This window comes from Eptesicus fuscus, chromosome 17 (genome assembly GCF_027574615.1).
Source record: "Eptesicus fuscus isolate TK198812 chromosome 17, DD_ASM_mEF_20220401, whole genome shotgun sequence".
NCBI classification, from domain to species: domain Eukaryota; kingdom Metazoa; phylum Chordata; class Mammalia; order Chiroptera; family Vespertilionidae; genus Eptesicus; species Eptesicus fuscus.
In genome coordinates, this window is record NC_072489.1 from 49,864,546 (window position 1) to 49,884,639 (window position 20,094).

Genomic DNA, 20,094 nt, shown 5'->3' on the forward strand with positions numbered 1-20,094 from the left:
ATTAATTGGAGAAGATACTTTAAAAAAAATCCTTTTCAACTTTATTATTTTTTTATCCTTGCCTTCTTTTGCTATGTACTATTTTAGCATACCCACCAATTTGTATGTTTGCTTATGGTTATTCAGCATAAATTATAGTATTCTAACATATAAAAGAATGGAATTGTGGACTAATGGATTGAGTGAGCTTTTGCAAAGTCTATTTTTTCTTAACAATTAAAAATATGTGGCCCTATTATATTTTGACTGTTGCTAGTTTTTCTGTGGTGTTTGTGTATGTATATTTGAATTAAGAATAAAGATGCTTTGGATGAATATTTTTCAGATTTATGCTTTGATTTTGAAAGAAGAGTTTGAGTAGATGAAGCTATAGGTTTGTAGCAATTAGTTTACATAATGAATATATTCAATTTATTTGTTTCTTAGGGATACAGAAATAAAATAGCACCTATTAATTTAGCTCCTATTAATCTGGGTATTTGGGATTTCAGCAAGTGGCTTGGTCAGAGTACACAAATGAGTTTCCCAGAATTGTAGTTTCTACTGTAGTGGACCGGTTCACTAAAACTATTATGAGAGTATCTCACCTGTGGCAAAGATTATCATTGTTAGCAGCAGTTTAAGTGGGATAAGGAGTAGAATCCACAGATTGTAGATAGAGCTCTGACAACTAGACTGTCTGGATTTTTGTGTTTCTGTGATATGGTAATTTAAAATGATCATAATGGGTGAGGTTCTCCTGTTTAATGTCATCATCCCCTTTTCTAAAAGTGATTCATATCCATAATAAGACAAATAATTAGCACATTAATTAGACCTTGTTGGGATGCTTTTTGGGTGTGATTTATGAGTTTAAGTAAGATTGACTGCTTTTCCAACTTCACTGTGCCTAAATATAAAGACTAGGTACATATCAAATTACACTGAGAAATTTAAAATTTTATTTATATATTTAGTCTTACTGTCAGTGAAGGGAAACTAATAATTATTGGGTTCCTCTTAGGATACAGAGATTGTGAAAAGTACTTTCATAAATAATATTTTGTGAGTGAAAAAAGCAATGATTTATTTTTGATAGAATTATAAAGAGGACAGCTCTTCTGTCTGGCTGTGGAAGAAGGGCTGGCTGTGTGTGTGTGTGTATGTGTTTAAACTGGCGTATTTTCAGGTGGAGAAGCTATGAGAGTTTTGATTGATGTTGTCCAAATACGGGAAAGCATTGAATCATATTTAAATATATTACGTGTGCTTTGTAAGAGCATATTTCTAATGTAAATATCTAATTATTTGTGTTTATCATAAATACAATAAGGAAGACAAAATCTAGACATTCAAGCTGGGGTAGGCAAGAAAATCAGAAAAGTGCTTTCTCGTTGGGGCTTTCATATTGCTGAAAGCAGAACTGACAAAATGATTATATACTTTGCTATTTGAAGACTTAAAATGGGCTAGTTTTAATGTAGACATAGGAAAAGGAACTTAATACTTAAGGAATAAGGCTAGGAGCTCTATATGTATTAATCCATTCAAATCTCCATTATAATCTTAATTTTTGGGGTATTCTTATAAAATAGGTGGGGAAATAAGACTTAAGAGAAGCTACGTTTCTGGACAAATTTGTTACATATTTTTCTGGGAATATGGTGAGATATATTGATTATCTAATTAATTCACCAAAGGTCACAAAACTGCTAAGTGATTATCTTAGATGGGAACTTAGATGTGTCAGACTCTAAAGCAATGATAAACAACCCAAAAGCTTCACCATGTGATTAAGAATGAAAGATTTGAGAGCTGCCTTCTTGCTGCCCCTTTTCAAATATCTTCAGGTATGAACATATTAAAATAGAAGAATGTCAATTCAATAAATAATTAGCCTAACAAGATAACATTTTTGCTGTGGGACTCAATAAAACTCCTTTATTTTCAATAAAGTATGATACAGACATTTTTCCTGAATTGACTGCTATACAACATTCTCTCACCACTCTTATCTGTACTCTTCCTTTTATCTGTGTACACCAGTAGACAAATGTTGAGTAGCTTCTCAACATTCAGTATAAAGAGCAAGTTTCAGTTCACCATATAATTACACCCTTAATTATATAGTTATTTCATTCCTTCAGCTGGCCATGCAAAAAAACTCCCACCTCAAGTGCTGAGTCTTCAGTTTCCTCGTGGTGGACAGCTAACATCTGAACATTATTTAAAGCACACATACTCATGCACATTTCACACTGCTTGTTTTATCCCTGCTTGGGCTTTTATTTCAGTGTTTTCTTTTACTTCTCTAAATATTTAATTTTTTTTTCTTCCTATAAAATTTATGTCACTCTTAGTCTCCTTACTGCTTTTCCAGTTTTTCCAGTATTTCTCATCTTTTCCTTCAGTTTAGGTAGAGAAGGGACTTAAAATTTAAGTACGTACTACATGCTAGATATTGTAAAATTACATATGCATTTTATTTCTTTAAAAAGTCTTTACTACAACCTATAAAATAAGGCATCATCATTTGCAAATGACTAAAACTAAGGTTCAGAGAAGTAACTTGCCCAAATCTCAACCTCCTAAAGGATAGAGTCAGGATTCAAAAGTGTTTTATAGCCTATACCAGTGTTTCTCAGCATTAATGAGCATACAGATCACCTGAGAATCTTAGGATTCATATGATTCTGCAGGAGTGGGCTATAGGACTCTGCATTTTTAACAAGCTCCCAGGGGATGCTGATTTTCTTTTCCTTGAACCAGACTTTGAATAGCAGGAGCCTATCTATATATATAAAAGCCTAATGTGCTAATTGTCCCTCTGACCATTTGACTGGTTGCTATGACATGCACTGACCATCAGGGGGCAGTCCCTCTGACTGGTAGGTTAGCTTGCTGTTTGGGTCTGGCTGGGGACTGGGGGCCGAACATGTCCTGGAGCCCTCCTGCAGTCCCTCCCCAGCCCCAGTTAGGCACCGGTGGGGTCCCTCGGCCTGGCCTTCACCCTCTCGCAATCTGGGACCCCTCGGGGGATGTCAGAGAGCCAGTTTTGGCCCGATCCCAGCAGGCCAGGCTGAGGGACCCCACCAGGTGCATGAATCCATGCACTGGGCCTCTAGTTCTCAGTGTGTTGATTATATATGGTTAGGGTTAGGATTAGGGTGTGATTTATTTCTCTAAATAGGGTTTAGTCTTTTTTTAAAAAAATATATTTTATTGATTTTTTACAGAGGAAGAGAGAGGGATAGAGAGTTAGAAACATTGATGAGAGAGAAACATCGATCAGCTGCCTCTTGCACACCCCCTACTGGGGATGTGCCCGCAACCAAGGTACATGCCCTTGACCCGAATCGAACCTGGGACCCTTGAGTCCGCAGGCCGACGTTCTATCCACTGACCCAAACTGGTTTTGGCGTAGGGTTTAGTCTTAATAGCAGAAATTCTTTTGTAATACTTAAACATCTAGCACTGTGGTTACATGGTAGAAGGCTGAAGTAAGGAGATAAAGGGATAGTGGGAGTATGTGCTTAATAAATACATACTTGATAGGTGCATATTCCCTCAGAAATTTTACCATATGGAGAAGCAATCTATACTAATAAATGGGTAATATGCTAATTAGACCGGGAGACCTTCTGGGAAACCTTCTGGACAAAGCCATGGTGGTGGGGCCGAGGCAGAGGCGGTTAGGGGTGATCAGGCTGGCGGGGGGGGAGGACAGTTGGAGGTGAGCAGGCCGGCAGGGGGTCAGTTGGGGGCAAGCAGGACAGCAGGGGGGACAGTTGGGGGTGAGCAGGCTGGCTGGGGGGCAGTTGGGGTGAGCAGGCCAGCAGGGGGGGCAGTTGGGGTGAGCAGGCCAGCAGGGGGGCATTTGGGGGTGATCAGGCCAGCAAGGTGGGGCAGTGGGGGGCTAGCACGCCAGCAGGTGGGGGGGGGGCATTTAGGGGTAATCAGGCCAGCAGGCAGAGTGGTTAAGGGCGATCAGGCAGGCAGGCGGTGAGCCGTTAGGAGCCAGCAGTCCTGGATTGTGAGACGGATGTCTCCCAAGGGGTCCCAGATTGGAGAGGGTGCAGGCCGGGCCGAGGGACACCCCCCCACCCGTGCATGAATTTCATGCACCGGGCCACTAGTGTATTATATAATACCAGAAAGTATAGTCATCTTCTGAATTTAATATTCCTAAAAGGAACCATTAAATTACTAAATAACTGCTTAGTCTGTGCCAGGCATTATGTTAATCTTAATAATATAGAGATAGGTACTTAACTAAGACCTGGAAAGGATTGATCTCACAGCAAATGGCAGGACTGGGACTGGCTGATACCAACGTTTCTGTTCTCTAGAGGTCTCAAACTGGCCACGCATGAAGCACCTCTACCCCACATACGTATTTTTTTTATAGAGCGATTTAAATACATTGAGCCAAAGAATAAAAAACAGAAGATTTCCTATAAGTAAATGAATTTGCTGTTTCTTGTAAAATCTGAAAACCTGACTGTATTCATTCCATATTTCTGCAAGGAACAATTAGCTAAAATTGAGTAGTGACTGTCACTCTCCATGAGGCATCACAGAACAGACAAACTAGTCTCTATCATTTCTTTCCTGCAAGCCCTTTAAATCTTTTTACGGTTCTAATTCTTATATTTCATTTTTTTTTTTTTTTTTACAGAGCCTTTTATCAAGTCTTGTGAAACTGAATAGTTTGACCTTAGCTAGAAATTGCTTCCAGTTATATCCAGTAGGTGGTCCATCTCAGTTTTCCACCATTTATTCTCTCAACATGGAACACAATCGGATCAATAAAATTCCATTTGGAATTTTCTCCAGAGCAAAAGTATTAAGTAAGCTGAATATGAAGGTAAGCTTCTGTTTGTAATAGGGATAAAAAGCTATGTGACTAGCACTTCTACTAATATTTGTTTTCTCTATCAGTGTAGGGAATGGGTATTTGCTTCTTGCTGATGGGGCCTAAACTGATAATAAGGGTATTTCATGGCAATTTGTATTAGATAACAAATATCTTAGGACCATGCATACCCTTAGCAGTTTGTCCTTAAAGAAGTACCTATCAAGTGTTCGTAAAAGTATAATTGTAGGGATATTTATTGCAGAGCTTTCTACTTAATTGGTAGCAACTTATTATAATATTAATAGAGATTTCATTTTTTTAAAGTACTATAGGCATACTTTATTTTATTGCACTTTGCTTCATTACACTTTTCAGATACTGTGTTTTTTGACAAATAGAAAGTTTGTGGCAACCCTGCATCAAGCAAGTCTGTCCATGCCATTTTTCCAACAGCATTTGCTTACTTCATGTCTCTGTGTCACATTTTGGTAATTCTCGCAATATTTCAAACTTCTAAATTATATTTGTTATAGTAATCTGTGATGAGTAATCTTTGTTGTTACTGTTGTAGTTGTTTTGGGGTGCCACACATCGCACTCATATAAAACGGCAAACTTAATTGATAAATGCTGTGTGTGTGTTCTGACTGCTCCACTGTCCTGTCATTCCCTCATCTCTTTTCCACTCCCTATTTCCTAAGACACAACGATATTGAAATTAGGCCATTTAATAACCCTACAGTGGCCTCTAAGTGTCCAGGTGAAATGAAGAGTTGCATGTCTCTCACTTTAAAATTAAAAGCTAGAAATGAATAAACCTAGTGAGGAAGGCATGTTGAAAGCTGAGATAAGCTGAAAGTTAGGCTTCTTGTGCCAGTTGAGTTGTGACTAGAAACGAAAAGTTCTTGAAGGAAATTAAAAGTGCTACTCCAGTGAAAACATGAATGTTAAGAAAACAAAACAGCATTATTGCTGATACGGAGAAAGTTTCAGTGGTCTGGATAGAAGATCAAACCACCCACAACATTCCCTTAAGCCAAAGCCAAATTCAGAGCAAGACCCTAATTCTTCAATTCTTTGAAGGCTGAGAGAGGTAATAGGGAGGCTGCAGAAATTTATATAATAAAAGCCTAAGCGACCATTACGGTGGAACGACCAGAACGACCTGTCGCTATGATGCACACTGGCCACCAGGGGGCAGACACTCAACGCAGGAGCTGCCTCCTGGTGGTCAGTGTGCTCCCACAGGGGAGCGCCGCTGGGCTCACAGCTGGCGAGCGCAGCGGTGGTGGTGGGAGCCTCTCCTGCCTCCGCGGCAGTGCTAAGGAGCAGCGAGGGTAAGGAGCGGCTAGCAGGCGGGCAGTAAGGAGCGAGAATCTCGGACTGTGAGAGGGGGCAGGCTGGGCTGAACCGCCCCCCGCTCGCCTCACGAATTTTGTGTCCAGGCCTCTAGTCCTTTATGAAAGGAAGAGTTCATGATGTGGCAAACTTCATTGCTCTTACTTTAAGATATTGCCACAGCCACACCAAGCTTCAGCAACCATTACCCTTACAATCAACATTTGGGTAAGACCCTCTACCAGCAAAAAGACTGTATCACTTGCTGAAGACCCAAATTATGCTTAGCATTTTTTAATAGTAAAGTATTTTTAAATTAAGGTATGTACATTGTTTTTTAGACATAGTACTATTACACACTTAATAGACTACAGTATAGTGTAAACATAATTTTGTTGTGCACTGGGAAACAAAAATAATACATGTGACTTATTAAAGCATTACTTGCTTTATTGTGGTTGTCTGGAACCAACCTTCAATATCTCTCAGATATGTCTCTGTATCTTTAATAGAATACTATGAAACCATTAAAAATAAAAATAAAATCTAGTTTAATAGTAAATACCAGTTGAAGCATTCTCAATTTATTAAGTACAAAAAGTTAAAGCATGCAGGACTTTCTGTACATACATTTTTAAAAGCTGTTTTTAATGTGCTTAGTTATATATGAAATATCTATAGATTTATATACATGTATATATTAGCCAGTGTAGATAACAAATACAGTGTTTATCTTTGAATGTCAGAATTATTTATGGGCATCTTTAGTTTCTTTTTGCTTATCTATATTCTCTACAGTGAATGAGTTTTACATTTGTAATAAGGAAAAAAGTTTATTACAAAAGGAGGAAAGAAATGAAAAATGAATTGTTCAGTGATTTAATTTGTAGTGGACAAACTTTAGGGCCAGAGGAGATAAATAAATTGGCCACATAACTAATTCATGGCTGAGGTGGGAATTCAGGAAACCTATATTTCAAGCTTCATTTATAGTGTTCTTTCTGTTGTGTCATAATACATCCTTTTGTCTTTGATGAACCATTTCAACATAATTGTGGTTCTTTCAACTATAGTCTTGATTCTGTCTATACTTTTTCATAAATATATTTATTCTTTATGATAATTCTTTGGAAGTATATAATAAATGAACTAGTGGAAATTCAAAATAATCTTACAATCTTAAGCAGGTATAAAAATTATTATTATCCAGTCTGGTTATATGAGAGTTAGCAGTGGTAATGGCTTTAATCTGATGTTCAGTTTGTAATAAGAGGTTTAGAACACAACAGTCCAGGTAGGTGTTCATTAGTTTTTGCATTTGATTATACTTTTTATGGATATGATGTTAATATATTATGTTAGCTTAGAAAAGCCTGTTGTTTTCAGTGAAATAATAAAACTTTGCATAGAGCTTTGTCTTAATTTTCCTTCAAAGTTATAACATGTTTAGCAAAAGTTTTTCTTGAAAGAAGGCAAATAAAGCCAGACATTTTCCTGCTCATATTAGCACAGTAATAAGTTTTTAAAATGAAAATGTTTTATCATTCTATTAACTATCAGTAGTTTGGGTATCAATAGGTCATAAGTTTAAATGTTATAATTAATAGGTAATAAGTTATAATATAATAAAGAAAAAACTTGGTTTTCAAATGAATGTTTGCTACTTGGGTTTTCTCTTATGGATAGTTTTGTGTAAAATAATCATTGTATATTGCAAAAAAAAATTTAAATACAGATGAACAAAAAGGACATAAAAGGATCCACCAATGAGAGGTAGGATCACTGGTAACATATTGGCATATATCATTGATACCCAACTGGGATTGATGGTCCGCTCTCAATACCAATACTCCCAACACACAACCAGTGTGGTAAGAGTTGTCATTGATAAAAATGTGTTTTATAAATGAATATGGGGAAGCAGAAAAAAATAGTGAATCATTGGCATATATTTCACTTATTTTCTGTGTATAGCTATATCTAACTTTTAAAATTAGAATCACACTATTTCATCATTTGTTTTTATTCAGTGATAAATATTTTTTTTCTTCTTTTGGACTTTTAAAGTAAAATTGTGGATACTTAATTAATATTTAATGATTTAATTTGTTGTCTTATTAAGACTTTTTCCCTCTCGTACTTTATTGCTCAGCATTTCTAGAATTGCTGTGGTTATCTAGTTTCCTTGTAGGCCCTAATTAGATGTTTATTCTTTCATTGTGTTCATGAGCATCCACATTTTATTCAGTGATTTTTGTACATTATTGTAAAATGGGGAAAACATTTATCACTGGGACCTTTGAAATGTCATGTTGGTTTATATGGTGTATTTTTTTCTATATCCTAACTATTGTATGAAAAACTTTGAAAGTTTAGAGCAGTCGTCCTCAAACTACGGCCCGCGGGCCACATGCGGGTGTTTTTGCCGTTTTGTTTTTTTACTTCAAAATAAGATATGTGCAGTGTGCATAGTGTTTTTTTAAACTATAGTCTGGCCCTCCAACGGTCTGAGGGACAGTGAACTGGCCCCCTGTTTAAATAAAGTTTGAGGACCCCTGGTTTAGAGTTTTTATTGCTTTTCGTTCTTTATTTGTTCTCAAGAAAAGGGAATAAGTTTTGTTTCAGAATTCTCTTTCCATTGGATAGTATATGAAACTTTGTTTTTATGGTTATACTTTAGATGCTTCTTTTTGTCTTTTTAGGACAATCAGTTGACATCACTTCCCTTGGATTTTGGAACTTGGACCAGTATGGTAGAATTGAATTTAGCCACTAATCAGCTCACAAAGATCCCTGAGGATGTGTCTGGTCTTGTTTCTCTTGAGGTGTGTATAAAAGAGCATTTAGAACTCCTTCAATCCTTTTACAGTTACCTCACTTATAAAGTTTCCAATTAAAATAAGCAATTTCTATTTGAGTGAAGATCATAATTAGAAATGTTAGGGTTCTCTTAAACATACAAACCCACTAGGATGATGAAGTGTTGACTTAATCTGGGTCAGTGCTTCTGAATTACTCTTGCCCACTAAAAGTTGGTAGGTTTGAGTGCTATAAAAGTTTTCTAAGACTTAGCATTTAAAAAAAAAATAGCATTTTTTAGAACATATTTTCCCCCTTAATTGTTTATGAACTCTGCATCATTGTCTTATCAAAATAATTATGGATTCCTCAGACTGGCATTTAGAACCCTTTATGCAATTCTGGCCTACTTTTCCATCCTAATTATCTACCTACTCTTTTATTTACTATTTAAATAGATTATTTTCTTTTTTGGAAACATGCATATTTCTAGCTCTGTATGTTTAGTCTTACTGTTCTCGATATTGAGAATGCCCTCTCCTCATTCCCTTCTTTTTCCTTTTAAAATTCTTTTCTGGAATTAAAGGTCCATCTTATTGTTACCTCCTTAGTCAAGCATGATTTCACCTGCCTCTGAGTCCCTACGATTTTCATTCTTTTGATGAGAAAGCTTACTAATAGTAAATACATATTTTAAAATTGTTTTTCTTTATATCCTGGTTTTCTAAAAACATGATTTTTTTCTTTTATTCATTATTATTATTTTTAAATATATTTTTATGGATTTCAGAGATGAAGGGCGAGGGAGAGAGGGATAGAAACATCAATGATGAGAGAGAATCATTGATTGACTGCCTCCTGCATGCCCCTACTGGGGATCGAGCCCACAACCCAGGCACGTGTCCTTGACCAGAATTGAACTTGGGACTTTCAGTCCGTAGGCCTATGTTCTATCCACTGAGCCAAATTGGTTAGGGCTTCATTCATTCATTCATTCAGTCAGGTGAAAGTATGGTATAATGGTTAAAAGAATGAGCTTTGAAGCCAAACAGATCTGAGTACAATTTCAGTTTTATCTCTCTATATTTATGGATTTAAACTTCCCAAGTATCATTTTCCTCACCTGTGAAATGGGGATAATATATAGTATTTTTCTTGTAAGATTGTAGTTGATACATTCAGTATAGTGCCCTGCAATTAGTAAACTCAGTAAATGATAACTATTATTATTTTCTTGGTCTACTTGTATATGGTTATTTTATTGTGGATAGTATAACTTTGAAGGAAATACATTTGCATAAAAAGTTAACCAGAACCTTATGTAGATTTTCCCTATTAGTTTCCTTTTCACTATCCCCATACCCAGTATTGTTTCTTGACATCCCTATTGTAACTTCTCTGAGAACAAGGACTATCTTCTTCAACCTTTTTTCCCCTCTTCAGTATATTGTTGGATATCTTGCAATGTAAATAAATATACCACAAATAATAACTGTGGTGGATAGATGTAGGCAGTTTAAGAAGTCAGTTGTTACCTTCCTTAAATGATAGTTTGTAAGGGGTTTGAATAAATAACTGGTTTCCTAGTAGACATTTGTAACTATCAGAATACCATTAACTATATGAATCTTGCTATAAGTAGTTGTAATTGTATATATTTTTAAGTTAATAATTATATACATTTTCAATTTAAAGTTAAATTCTTTTGCTTACATTAGTTTTGACTTAATCAAATAAAATCCATTTTTCCAATAACTACAGTGATTTTTTTTTTTTTAGAATAGTAAGTTAATTATTTTCTGTGACTTATTTGAACATTATTTTTAATACTCAGTGTTTAGAAAATTAGCATTGCTTAATAAATTTTAAGCCACACAGTGGTAATGTATAATTCCATTTTATGAGTTGCCAAATACTATCAATAATTTCTCTCTAGGTTCTGATATTATCAAACAATCTTCTAAAGAAGCTTCCCCATGGTCTTGGAAACCTTAGGAAGTTAAGAGAGCTGGATCTAGAGGAGAACAAATTGGAATCCTTGCCAAATGAAATTGCTTATCTTAAGGATTTACAGGTAAAACATTATCCTAATGATTTTATAGTTATACTAGAGGCCCGGTGCACGAAATTCGTGCATAGGGCGTTGGGGGGGGGGGGTGGTGCCCAGCCTGCACCCTCTCCAATCTGGGACATCCCTCTCACAATCCATGACTGCTGGCTCCCAACTGCTCGCCTGCCTTCCTTCCTGATTGCCCCTAACCGGTTCTGCCTGCCAGCCTGATCACCCCCTAACCACTCCCCTGCCAGTCCGATTGATACCTAACTGCTCCCCTGCCAGCCTGATTGCCCCTAACTGCCCTCCCCTGAATGCCTGCTCACCCCTAACTGCCCTCCCCTGCAGGCATGGTCACCCCTAACTGCCCTCCCCTGCAGGCCTGGTCCCCCCCACCCCCAACTGCTCTCCCCTGCAGGCCTGGGTCCTCCCCCAACTGCCTTTCCCTGCTGGCCCGGTAGCCCCCAACTTCTCTGCCGGCCTGGCCTGGTCACCCCTAACTGCCCTCCCCTGCAGGCTTGATTGCCCTCAACTGCCCTCCCTTGCAGGCCTGGTCCCTCCCAACTGCCCTCCCCTGCTAGCCATCTTGTGGCGGCCATCTTGTGTCCACATGGGGGCAGCCACCTTGTGTGTTGGAGTGACAGTCAATTTGCATATTACTCTTTTATTAGATAGGATGATTAAAGCTTTTGGATGCATTCCAAATTGCTCATTTTTCTTAAGAATTTGATCTTGGACCAGATAGATTTTCCTATTATAGATTTAGAGCTGAGTTTTATGTTCATTTAACATGTTTGCTTTTGTCTTCCTAACAAATGATATTTTTTGAAAGGAAAACTTAATTAATTCTTGTCCTGTCCAATCTAATTTCTCTGTTTGCTTATGCTATTGATTTAGTAGATATTTAGTTCTAAATTTACATCAGTTGTTGGAAATATACATGTAACCATCTTTTCTTAAATTGATCTTTCAGAAATTAGTCTTGACAAACAACCAGTTGACCACTCTTCCCAGGGGCATTGGTCACCTTACCAATCTCACACATCTAGGCCTTGGAGAGAACCTACTTACTCATCTTCCTGAGGAAATTGGTATGAAACCTTTGGATGCTTGACTCTATACTAATAATTTGCTCCTTCAAGTAGTATTTCAGATAATTATGACAAATCTGTTTTTGTCAACTGAGGTTCCAGCAGACTTAAGATGTTTTTGTTTTTAGTTTTTGTTTTTTAAGAAAGCACTAGTAGTTGGTGGGTTGGTTGGTTTTGGTTAGGTTTCTTCATAGGGGGAATATTGTGTTTGAGAAAGTTTTAGCATACTTACGTTCTAATAGGTATAACCTTAATTTCAAAGAGTTATTTCATATTTCTTCTAAATTTAAAAATTACACAGGCTTGCTTTAAACTAGTAATGTCTTATGCCAAAAGAACATTTCCTTATGAGGTTTTAGAATTAATAATAATATTTTATTAATATTAATATTTGAGAATACTTTAGAATTTTCTAAGTTTTTTTAAAATACCTATTAACATAACCACCTTGAATTTGAGGCAGTGCAAGTTATAATCCCATTTTATGAAGAGAGTTGATTGAGGTCACAAAGTAATTTTTAAATTAGTAATTTCATGTGTTATGTCTCCCATCTATATCATGCTGTTCCATAGGCATTATAGATTAGTGGTTAAGAATGGTTTTGAAGTAAAATAGACAACTCAAAATTTGACTTTATGGCTTTGGATAAGGTAGGGGAACCCTAAGTTTTAAGTTTCCTGCTCGTAAAATAAGGATGATAATAGTAACTTCTCATAGCATTCTCTGAATATTAAATAAACTATTAAGTGTAAACAAATCTATTACTCGGTAGCCATTATTTTTATTCTTCTACATACCACTATCAAATATCACAAATTTTGAAGTTGAAAAATTGCCAAAACATGAGGCAACTTTACACTTTAAAAAAATATATATCTTCTTTTTTTTTTTTTTTAGTTTGTTGTCGTGTCCATGTTAGAACTATTTTTGAAAAAATATTTTATTGATTTTTTACAGAGAGGAAGGGAAAGGGATAGAGAGTTAGAAACATCGATGAGAGAGAAACATCGATCAGCTGCCTCCTGCACACCCCCTACTGGGGATGTGCCTGCAACCAAGATACATGCCCTTGACTGGAATCGAACCTGGGACCTTTCAGTCCGCAGGCCAATGCTCTATCCACTGAGCCAAACTGGTTTCGGCTACACTTTTATTTCTAGTGTATTTATGCAGCTGGCCTCATGCAGTTGCTTGAAACATTTGCCTAGAAAGTATGAGTATCCTAAGTCTAAGAAAAAATTAAAAATACTATATAAATTGATTTTTGGCTTACTTTTAAATATGTGATGCCTGACTCGTGTGGCTCAGTGGTTGAGCATCGACCTGTGAACCAGGAGATCACAGTTTCATTCCCCGGGCACTGCCTTGTTTGCTGGCTTAGTCCCCAGTAGGGGGTGTGTAGGAGGCAGCCGATCAGTGATTCTCTCTAATCATTGATCTCTCTCTCTCTCTCTCTCTCTCTCTCTCTCCTCCCCCTTTCCTCTCTGAAATTAATAAAATATTTAAAAAAATAAATATGTGATGCCTTAGTGAAAGATTTATACCAACTAACAAAAACCTTTCCATATGAGAAATTGATTAATATGAGAGATTGTCACATTGTCTACAACAGAAAAATGATTACAGGCACTGACTGTACAATAAACTTATCTCTGGAGTTAAGAAACACACACAAAAACCTCTCCAACCTTGAAAACAGCCAAAAAGGAAGATTCTAATTTAACTGATGTGGAGTGTGACCTGGATATTGGCGTTTTCCACATTTCCTCAGTTGATTTGAACATGCAGTAAAGCTTGAGACTCGCAGTTGTAGAGAGTTTTAATGTGAGGAGAAGAAACTAAGAGGAAATGGGTATTTCAGTACATACAATGCTTAGGACAGCATCATGCCATTGAATTTATTTTAGTAGTAACTAATTTTTAAAAAATAGTAATTGATTTGATTTTTTTTTTAAACAGGTACACTGGAGAACCTAGAGGAACTGTATTTGAATGACAACCCCAACCTGCATAGCCTTCCTTTTGAGCTGGCTCTTTGCAGCAAGCTTTCAATCATGAGTATTGAGAACTGTCCACTCAGTCACCTTCCACCTCAGATTGTTGCTGGGGGTCCTTCTTTCATCATTCAGTTCTTAAAGATGCAGGGTCCATATCGTGCCATGGTCTGATACAAATCTGCTGGTCCCACACACTGTTCACAAATAGACTGCCATTAACGTTTCATATCTATATCTGTGTCTATTTATGTAGATATTGATATATTTGGCAGATTTATAAAGTCTGCATTATGTGTTTCTGCTAATAGAGGAATCATAGCCATTTAGATTTTTTTAAAAATTCTGTACAAAAGGCTTATATAAGTTTTCTTTGCTGAACTTGATGGATGTTTTCCTGTTGTGTAATATGCCAGTTTGCTCAAGACATTTGTATTGAATTTATTAAATTTAAGGGGCAGAGGTAGTACAGTTAGATATACTTTCTCTTAGCAAAAATAATGGGCAAATGATTTTGTTGCAACTTTTCATACACATTTTCCCCTTACCAGTTGTCAGATCTTTATAGTATTATAGGCCCTGATGGTAGAATTTTTCTTTAACTTATTTTGAAATTTGAGATTTAAATTTTATATATTGTTTACAGTCAGAGTAAATCACTGGATTTTTTGTTGTTATTGTTTTGATTTGCTCTGTTTTAATCAGTCAAATCTAGAGTTTATATTCTCTGCAAAGAATTTGCGTCAGCTGGTTTAAATATAAAAGATATTTGCTTTTTTGAAACAACTGGCAAAGTGAAAAGATAGTCAAAATTCTAGAATTCCTGTAATTGTGATTCTCAGATCAATTGTGAAGCAAAATATTTGAATTGAGTCTTTTGGTTGGGGGGAGGAGGGTATTGAGACCTTTTCTAGTATAAATATCTTTTCTTAAGTTTGGGGGAGCAGAAACTTGTACTGCAAAGGAGTTTTCATTCCTAAAAGTTGCAGGTCCACAAAAAATAACAAAAATTTGGCAAAAAAATATACATACACACATTCTATATATGTATATACAATGCTATATAGATATGTATTTATTATATCATAAACTACAGTAGGTAACTTTAAGGATTTCTCCCTAGCCTTGTACAATGAAAATGAATGTTTTTCTTTGAACACTGCAATATATGTATGTTTCAAGGTTATTTAACAGTGTACTATGGTTTTATATCTTGACTTGCCTTGTACATCTTTCACTTCTGGAATATCTGCGTCTAAGCACAATATCTTCACACTGTGCTGTATTGCTGCTGAACTAAATGCACTTTTCCCCACATGTGGGGCACTGGCTTCAAACAATTCAGTTCAGTACCATTGATTTTAATCTCATCTTTCTTGGTAGTTGTTAATATAGTTATGGAAAAGAGGCATATTGCATAGAAGCCATTGGTAGTTCAGTGGGAGTTCTGTAAGATGTGCCTGTGCTCTTTGATGTATTTTCTTTGCTTTACTGCTTTTAGTCTGGCAGTGTTGTAAATGCGTGCCCCTTATACAGTACTTTTACTTTTGATAGTGTCAGTCTAAGTCGGTTTAATTTTTGAAGAGAGTCACAGAGCAAGTGCATTCTAGATATCATTCTAAAAAACACATCCCATGTAATGAGTAACTATTATGTGTAATTACATATTGCTGCTTGGATTTCTTTTTTTATTTCCATTTAGATGGGCATTGTGTTTTAAAGAAAACCATTTTTGAATTAAGGCCATGATATTAAGATAGAAATTTGGGGTGTTGTTTTGCTTTTCCTGGTGCTCAAAATCAGGACTAAGTTTGAGGTGGAACCTATATTCGTAATTGGCAAATTTTTAAGGAGCAACTAAGAAATGGAAGGCAGGTGAAGATATAAAACCCTAGAATGCTTAAATGTGCTGTAAAATTATTGTAGATGTCACTGGATTTTACCAAGTAATATCCTTTCTTCTTTCCCCCCCCATCTACTGTGGCTTTTCAGTTAAAATTTTGTTTATAAAAGAAATTTGTTTATTACAGCTCTACCTAGAGCTTGTGTGTATGTGTGGTTTTTAAAAATTTTATATCCGGGGTGCTTATGTATTATGATGGTGGAACTTGAACTTTAAAAGGAGTAATAACCTAATGTCTTTTTTTTTGAAGGGGGGGGGGAAAGTATTGTTTCTTTACAATGAAAATAGATACTGTTTTTTAAGCATTTTGGTTACCCTATCTTAATTTACTAGTATATTGGTCTATAACAGATACAGAATGATCAAAATCTTACATGTAAAGTGATGTTATAGGTAAATCATATGTAGCTGAGGAGTTACAAAATTTTTTAAGAAGCATAAAACATATGTTCTGGGTATGGCTGCCACATTGTAAGAGCCCATGAATTTTATTACTTCTAACAAAAAACTAAAGTGGACTCTAATTGAGATATCCTTGTGAAATCAAAATATTTAATATTTAAATAGAATGTAAGGGATATTGTTGACTACATGTGAGCTAATACTTTTCCTGAACTGCAGTAGGATTAACTAGCATATCCAAAACTTTTCTCTTAAAGAAAGGGTTTAGTCTTTTTATGAGGCTCAGTAAATTAAAAAAAAAAAAAGTCATAGAATGTTACATTGCTCTAAACTTTGCTTTTTGTTGATATATAGGGTGGGGCAAAAGTAGGTTTACAGTTCATATGGAAGATAATGCAATAATTAATAAATAATAATACAAGAATAAAATGTTTCATGTACTCACAACTGTAAACCTACTTTTGCCCCATCCTGTATAGTAGCAAAACAGCAACTGTCAAACAGTCCTTTTGTGGTAGTTTAATACTTATAAACATAAACTTTTTAATGTAAATACTTGTTAGTGTTAGGACTTTACCTTATCCAGATAGTAGTTTATCATGTTTCACATTGGGACTTTTCAAAGTTTGGTAGCAGGAAGAGTGTCCGTTACTGAAAGTAGTACAGACAAGGCTGTCAGGTGCACGTCTTGCAGGTTGTGCAGAGTTTATATTTGGGAGGGGCATAATTAAAAAATGTACACAAGAAAATTCTGACTCAAAAATATTACCTTCAAATTAGGCATGTGAATGTCCAAATCTTTTTAAAGTTATCACCTGATTGAATATATGGTTACTTTAAATTTCCTTGAGATTAGAGATAAGAATCTGAATGCTTGAATTTTTTTTTAGTTTTTATCAATGACTTTGAAAAACAGTTAGAAAACCTAATTTTAATATTACTTATATCTTGGGGAGTTTTGTGTGGTTTTTGGTAATCATTATCCGAAGATATTTTGTACATTTTTAGAGAGAGTGGAAAAGAGGAAGGGAGGGGTAGAGAGAGAGAGAGAAACATCAATGTGAGAGAGACATATTGATTGCCTCCCACATGAGCCCAACCAGGGCCAGGGATTGAACCTACAACTTAAGTACATGCCCTTGAACAGGAATCAAACCCATGACCCTTCAGTGTGCAGGCCGATGCTCTAACCATTTAGCAACACTGACCAGGGCTATATCTTAGGGAATTTTAATACACAGTGTTTAAGCATCTAAATGTCCAAATTTGATGTGGTAGAAGTAGCATTCAGAATGCTTGGAATTAGCCTTTTAGTTTCTGAAGTGTAGACATACCATGTATGTGAGTACATATTTATGAATATGGGAGATAGTCAAAGCATAATGGAGAAAACATAAGTGAACTTGTGTTTTAAGTCAGGCAGGTGATTGAATTGTAAAGAAGTTCCTGGTGTTGATTTTGGAGGATCATTGTTTTGCTGAATTTTATTACAGATAATATGCCTTGTAAGTAGCACTACTTAGTATAAAATGTTTATCATATAGCTTGTCAAACACTTGCTATTGAGGTCACAGTCTAATGGATTTCACACATATTTGAATAATTTACTTCTAAAAAATTAATAGCTGATTTCATTCAGAGCTCAATTTTTCTAACCTCCAAACAAAGCACCTCCTGTTACTGCTTTTAATAAGGGCCATCCTGAGGCAATTGAGAATATGATTGCCTTTAAAAAAATACTCATAGACTGGTTTATAAAAAATAAAATATTAACATGAAGAGTTAGGGATTAACCTGGGTTTAGAATGATTACCATTTTCCATTAAAATGTTTGATGACTTATTTTTTTACTTTTGTGAACATCAGCTTAGTTGCAAATAAGAAATCTACACGTTTTGGCCTTGGAAGTCAACTTCAAAAGAATATTGTACAGTCAAGGATTCTAAGTAACCCCTACCTTGTTTAGATTGCAGATGAAAACTAAAAGCAAAATTGTTCTAGTTTTCTGTTTTTGTACAGTAATAACTTATCCTGTTACTTCCCCAGTGCATAAGCAGTCTTACTACATCATTAGGTGAGATACCTGAGTGATAAGTTTTACTTTTTTCATTTTACATATATACACATATATACTTATACACACTTCATGGAGATTGCATTTTTCCAGCTTTTCTAATACATTTGAATGCCATGTAGTAAATGCCAGCTTTTTAAAATACACAATTCTAAAATATACAAACAATTCTAAGTTGAGTTTGTTTATATTTAAGAACCTTGGCAGTTATTTAATAACTTTTATATACTATTATTTGTTCCAAAGTGAATTTTAGAACACTTTGAATTATTGGAATTGGCATGGGCTGTGCATTTTATTGAGGATTGTTAAGGACTCCGGTTACTTCTGAACCTTGAAAATTTGACAACCTTAGTAATCATTTTTTCCTCTCACTTTTTTGGTTTTGGTTTTTTTTTTTTTAAGGACCAGTTGCGTATTATTTTAAGTTAAGTAAGCTAACTTCATTTTCCCTGCTGTTCCTTTGGTTTTTATATAATTCTGACTTCATTATCTTTATTTTCAAGATAAGAGGATATCCAGGATAATTGAATGAGTTATACTCTGATGCAGTATCATGTCAGCATAGAATTAGAGCCTGGGTCTTCTGACTCCTTAGTATTCTTGCCACTCCACTGTAATGCTTTCCCATCTAAACCACATCGTTTCCACTGCTCTGATTGAAATATACTAACCAGATGAAAGCTGATAATGGAGCCTTTATTAAAATGGTTTATCCAGGTGAAAGCCAAATCAAACAAAATTTTTCCTCCATTGAGAATCTACAAATTGGAAAAACCATACATTGTAACAACCACAAATCTGAGCAATTTAGATTGCATTCCACACTTCTTTCCTATTCTTTTAAACCACATGCAAGATACAAGCCACAAACTGTTAGACTTAAGTCTAATGTATAATTTATATGCTTAACTGCTACTATTTTTGTGTGAGTAATCTTGTTGATTATAGGTGAAATATTTAATATAATTTTTGTTTTGGACAAAGTTAAGGATTGATGACTTTAGAGTTCGGGGTTCAAAGAAATCACATGGACCATTTGTCAGAGATTTGAAGTTACAGGGCAAACTGCTGCTTCCAAAATCGGAGCGAGGCAGATACAGAGAATCACAACCACCAGAGCATAAACCTCCATGGAAACCAGTGCTGGGGTAGGAAAGCCTAAACCATAATTGATGAATTGCTGATGGCTCAGTGTGATCCAGTCTGAGATGTAAAAACAAGGCCCAGTCTGAAGGGGCCCCCACACTTTTTTTTTTTTTTTTTTTTGAGTTTTTACCTCCAGGAGCCCTAGCAGGTTCTCACAGTGAAGACTGTGGAACAATCTCTTTTTGCTTCCAGCATGGAAAGGGGGAAATAGCCATTTTGAAATATACTGAGAGCATTTCTGTTCTTAAGTCCTATCCTCAAGAGAAACTATTTTACCAGCGCCTAACCTGTTGGGGTTGTATCACAGTCTGACCGACTGGAGGGAAGAGAAATACCCAACTCTAGTCTTCCTGTGTCCCTGAAGAGGTGAAGACTAAGAAGTACTCATTTTTTGGTCACAGCCCAGGAGCACCAGCTCACTGAAAGACACACCAACACACCGGGCAGTAGAACA

At 35.8% G+C, this 20,094-nt stretch overlaps 2 protein-coding genes across 3 annotated transcripts in view; one reads left to right on the top strand and one right to left on the bottom strand.

Moving 5' to 3' along the window:
* The window catches only part of SHOC2 (SHOC2 leucine rich repeat scaffold protein), a 56,030-nt gene extending 39,877 nt beyond the window's left edge, over positions 1-16,153 (top strand). The window contains exons 5-9 of one of the 2 annotated variants that reach the window (XM_054728633.1): positions 4,658-4,846; positions 8,877-8,999; positions 10,910-11,047; positions 12,000-12,117; positions 14,078-16,153. In XM_054728633.1, coding sequence (XP_054584608.1) covers positions 4,658-4,846; positions 8,877-8,999; positions 10,910-11,047; positions 12,000-12,117; positions 14,078-14,286 — 777 coding nt within the window. In that variant the 3' untranslated portion in view covers positions 14,287-16,153. The remainder of the gene's footprint in view (positions 1-4,657; positions 4,847-8,876; positions 9,000-10,909; positions 11,048-11,999; positions 12,118-14,077) is intronic. The other variant, XM_054728634.1, reaches the window with a different exon arrangement.
* The window catches only part of BBIP1 (BBSome interacting protein 1), a 139,310-nt gene that overhangs the window by 54,751 nt on the left and 64,465 nt on the right, over positions 1-20,094 (bottom strand). The gene's annotated exons all lie outside the window — the stretch shown is intronic.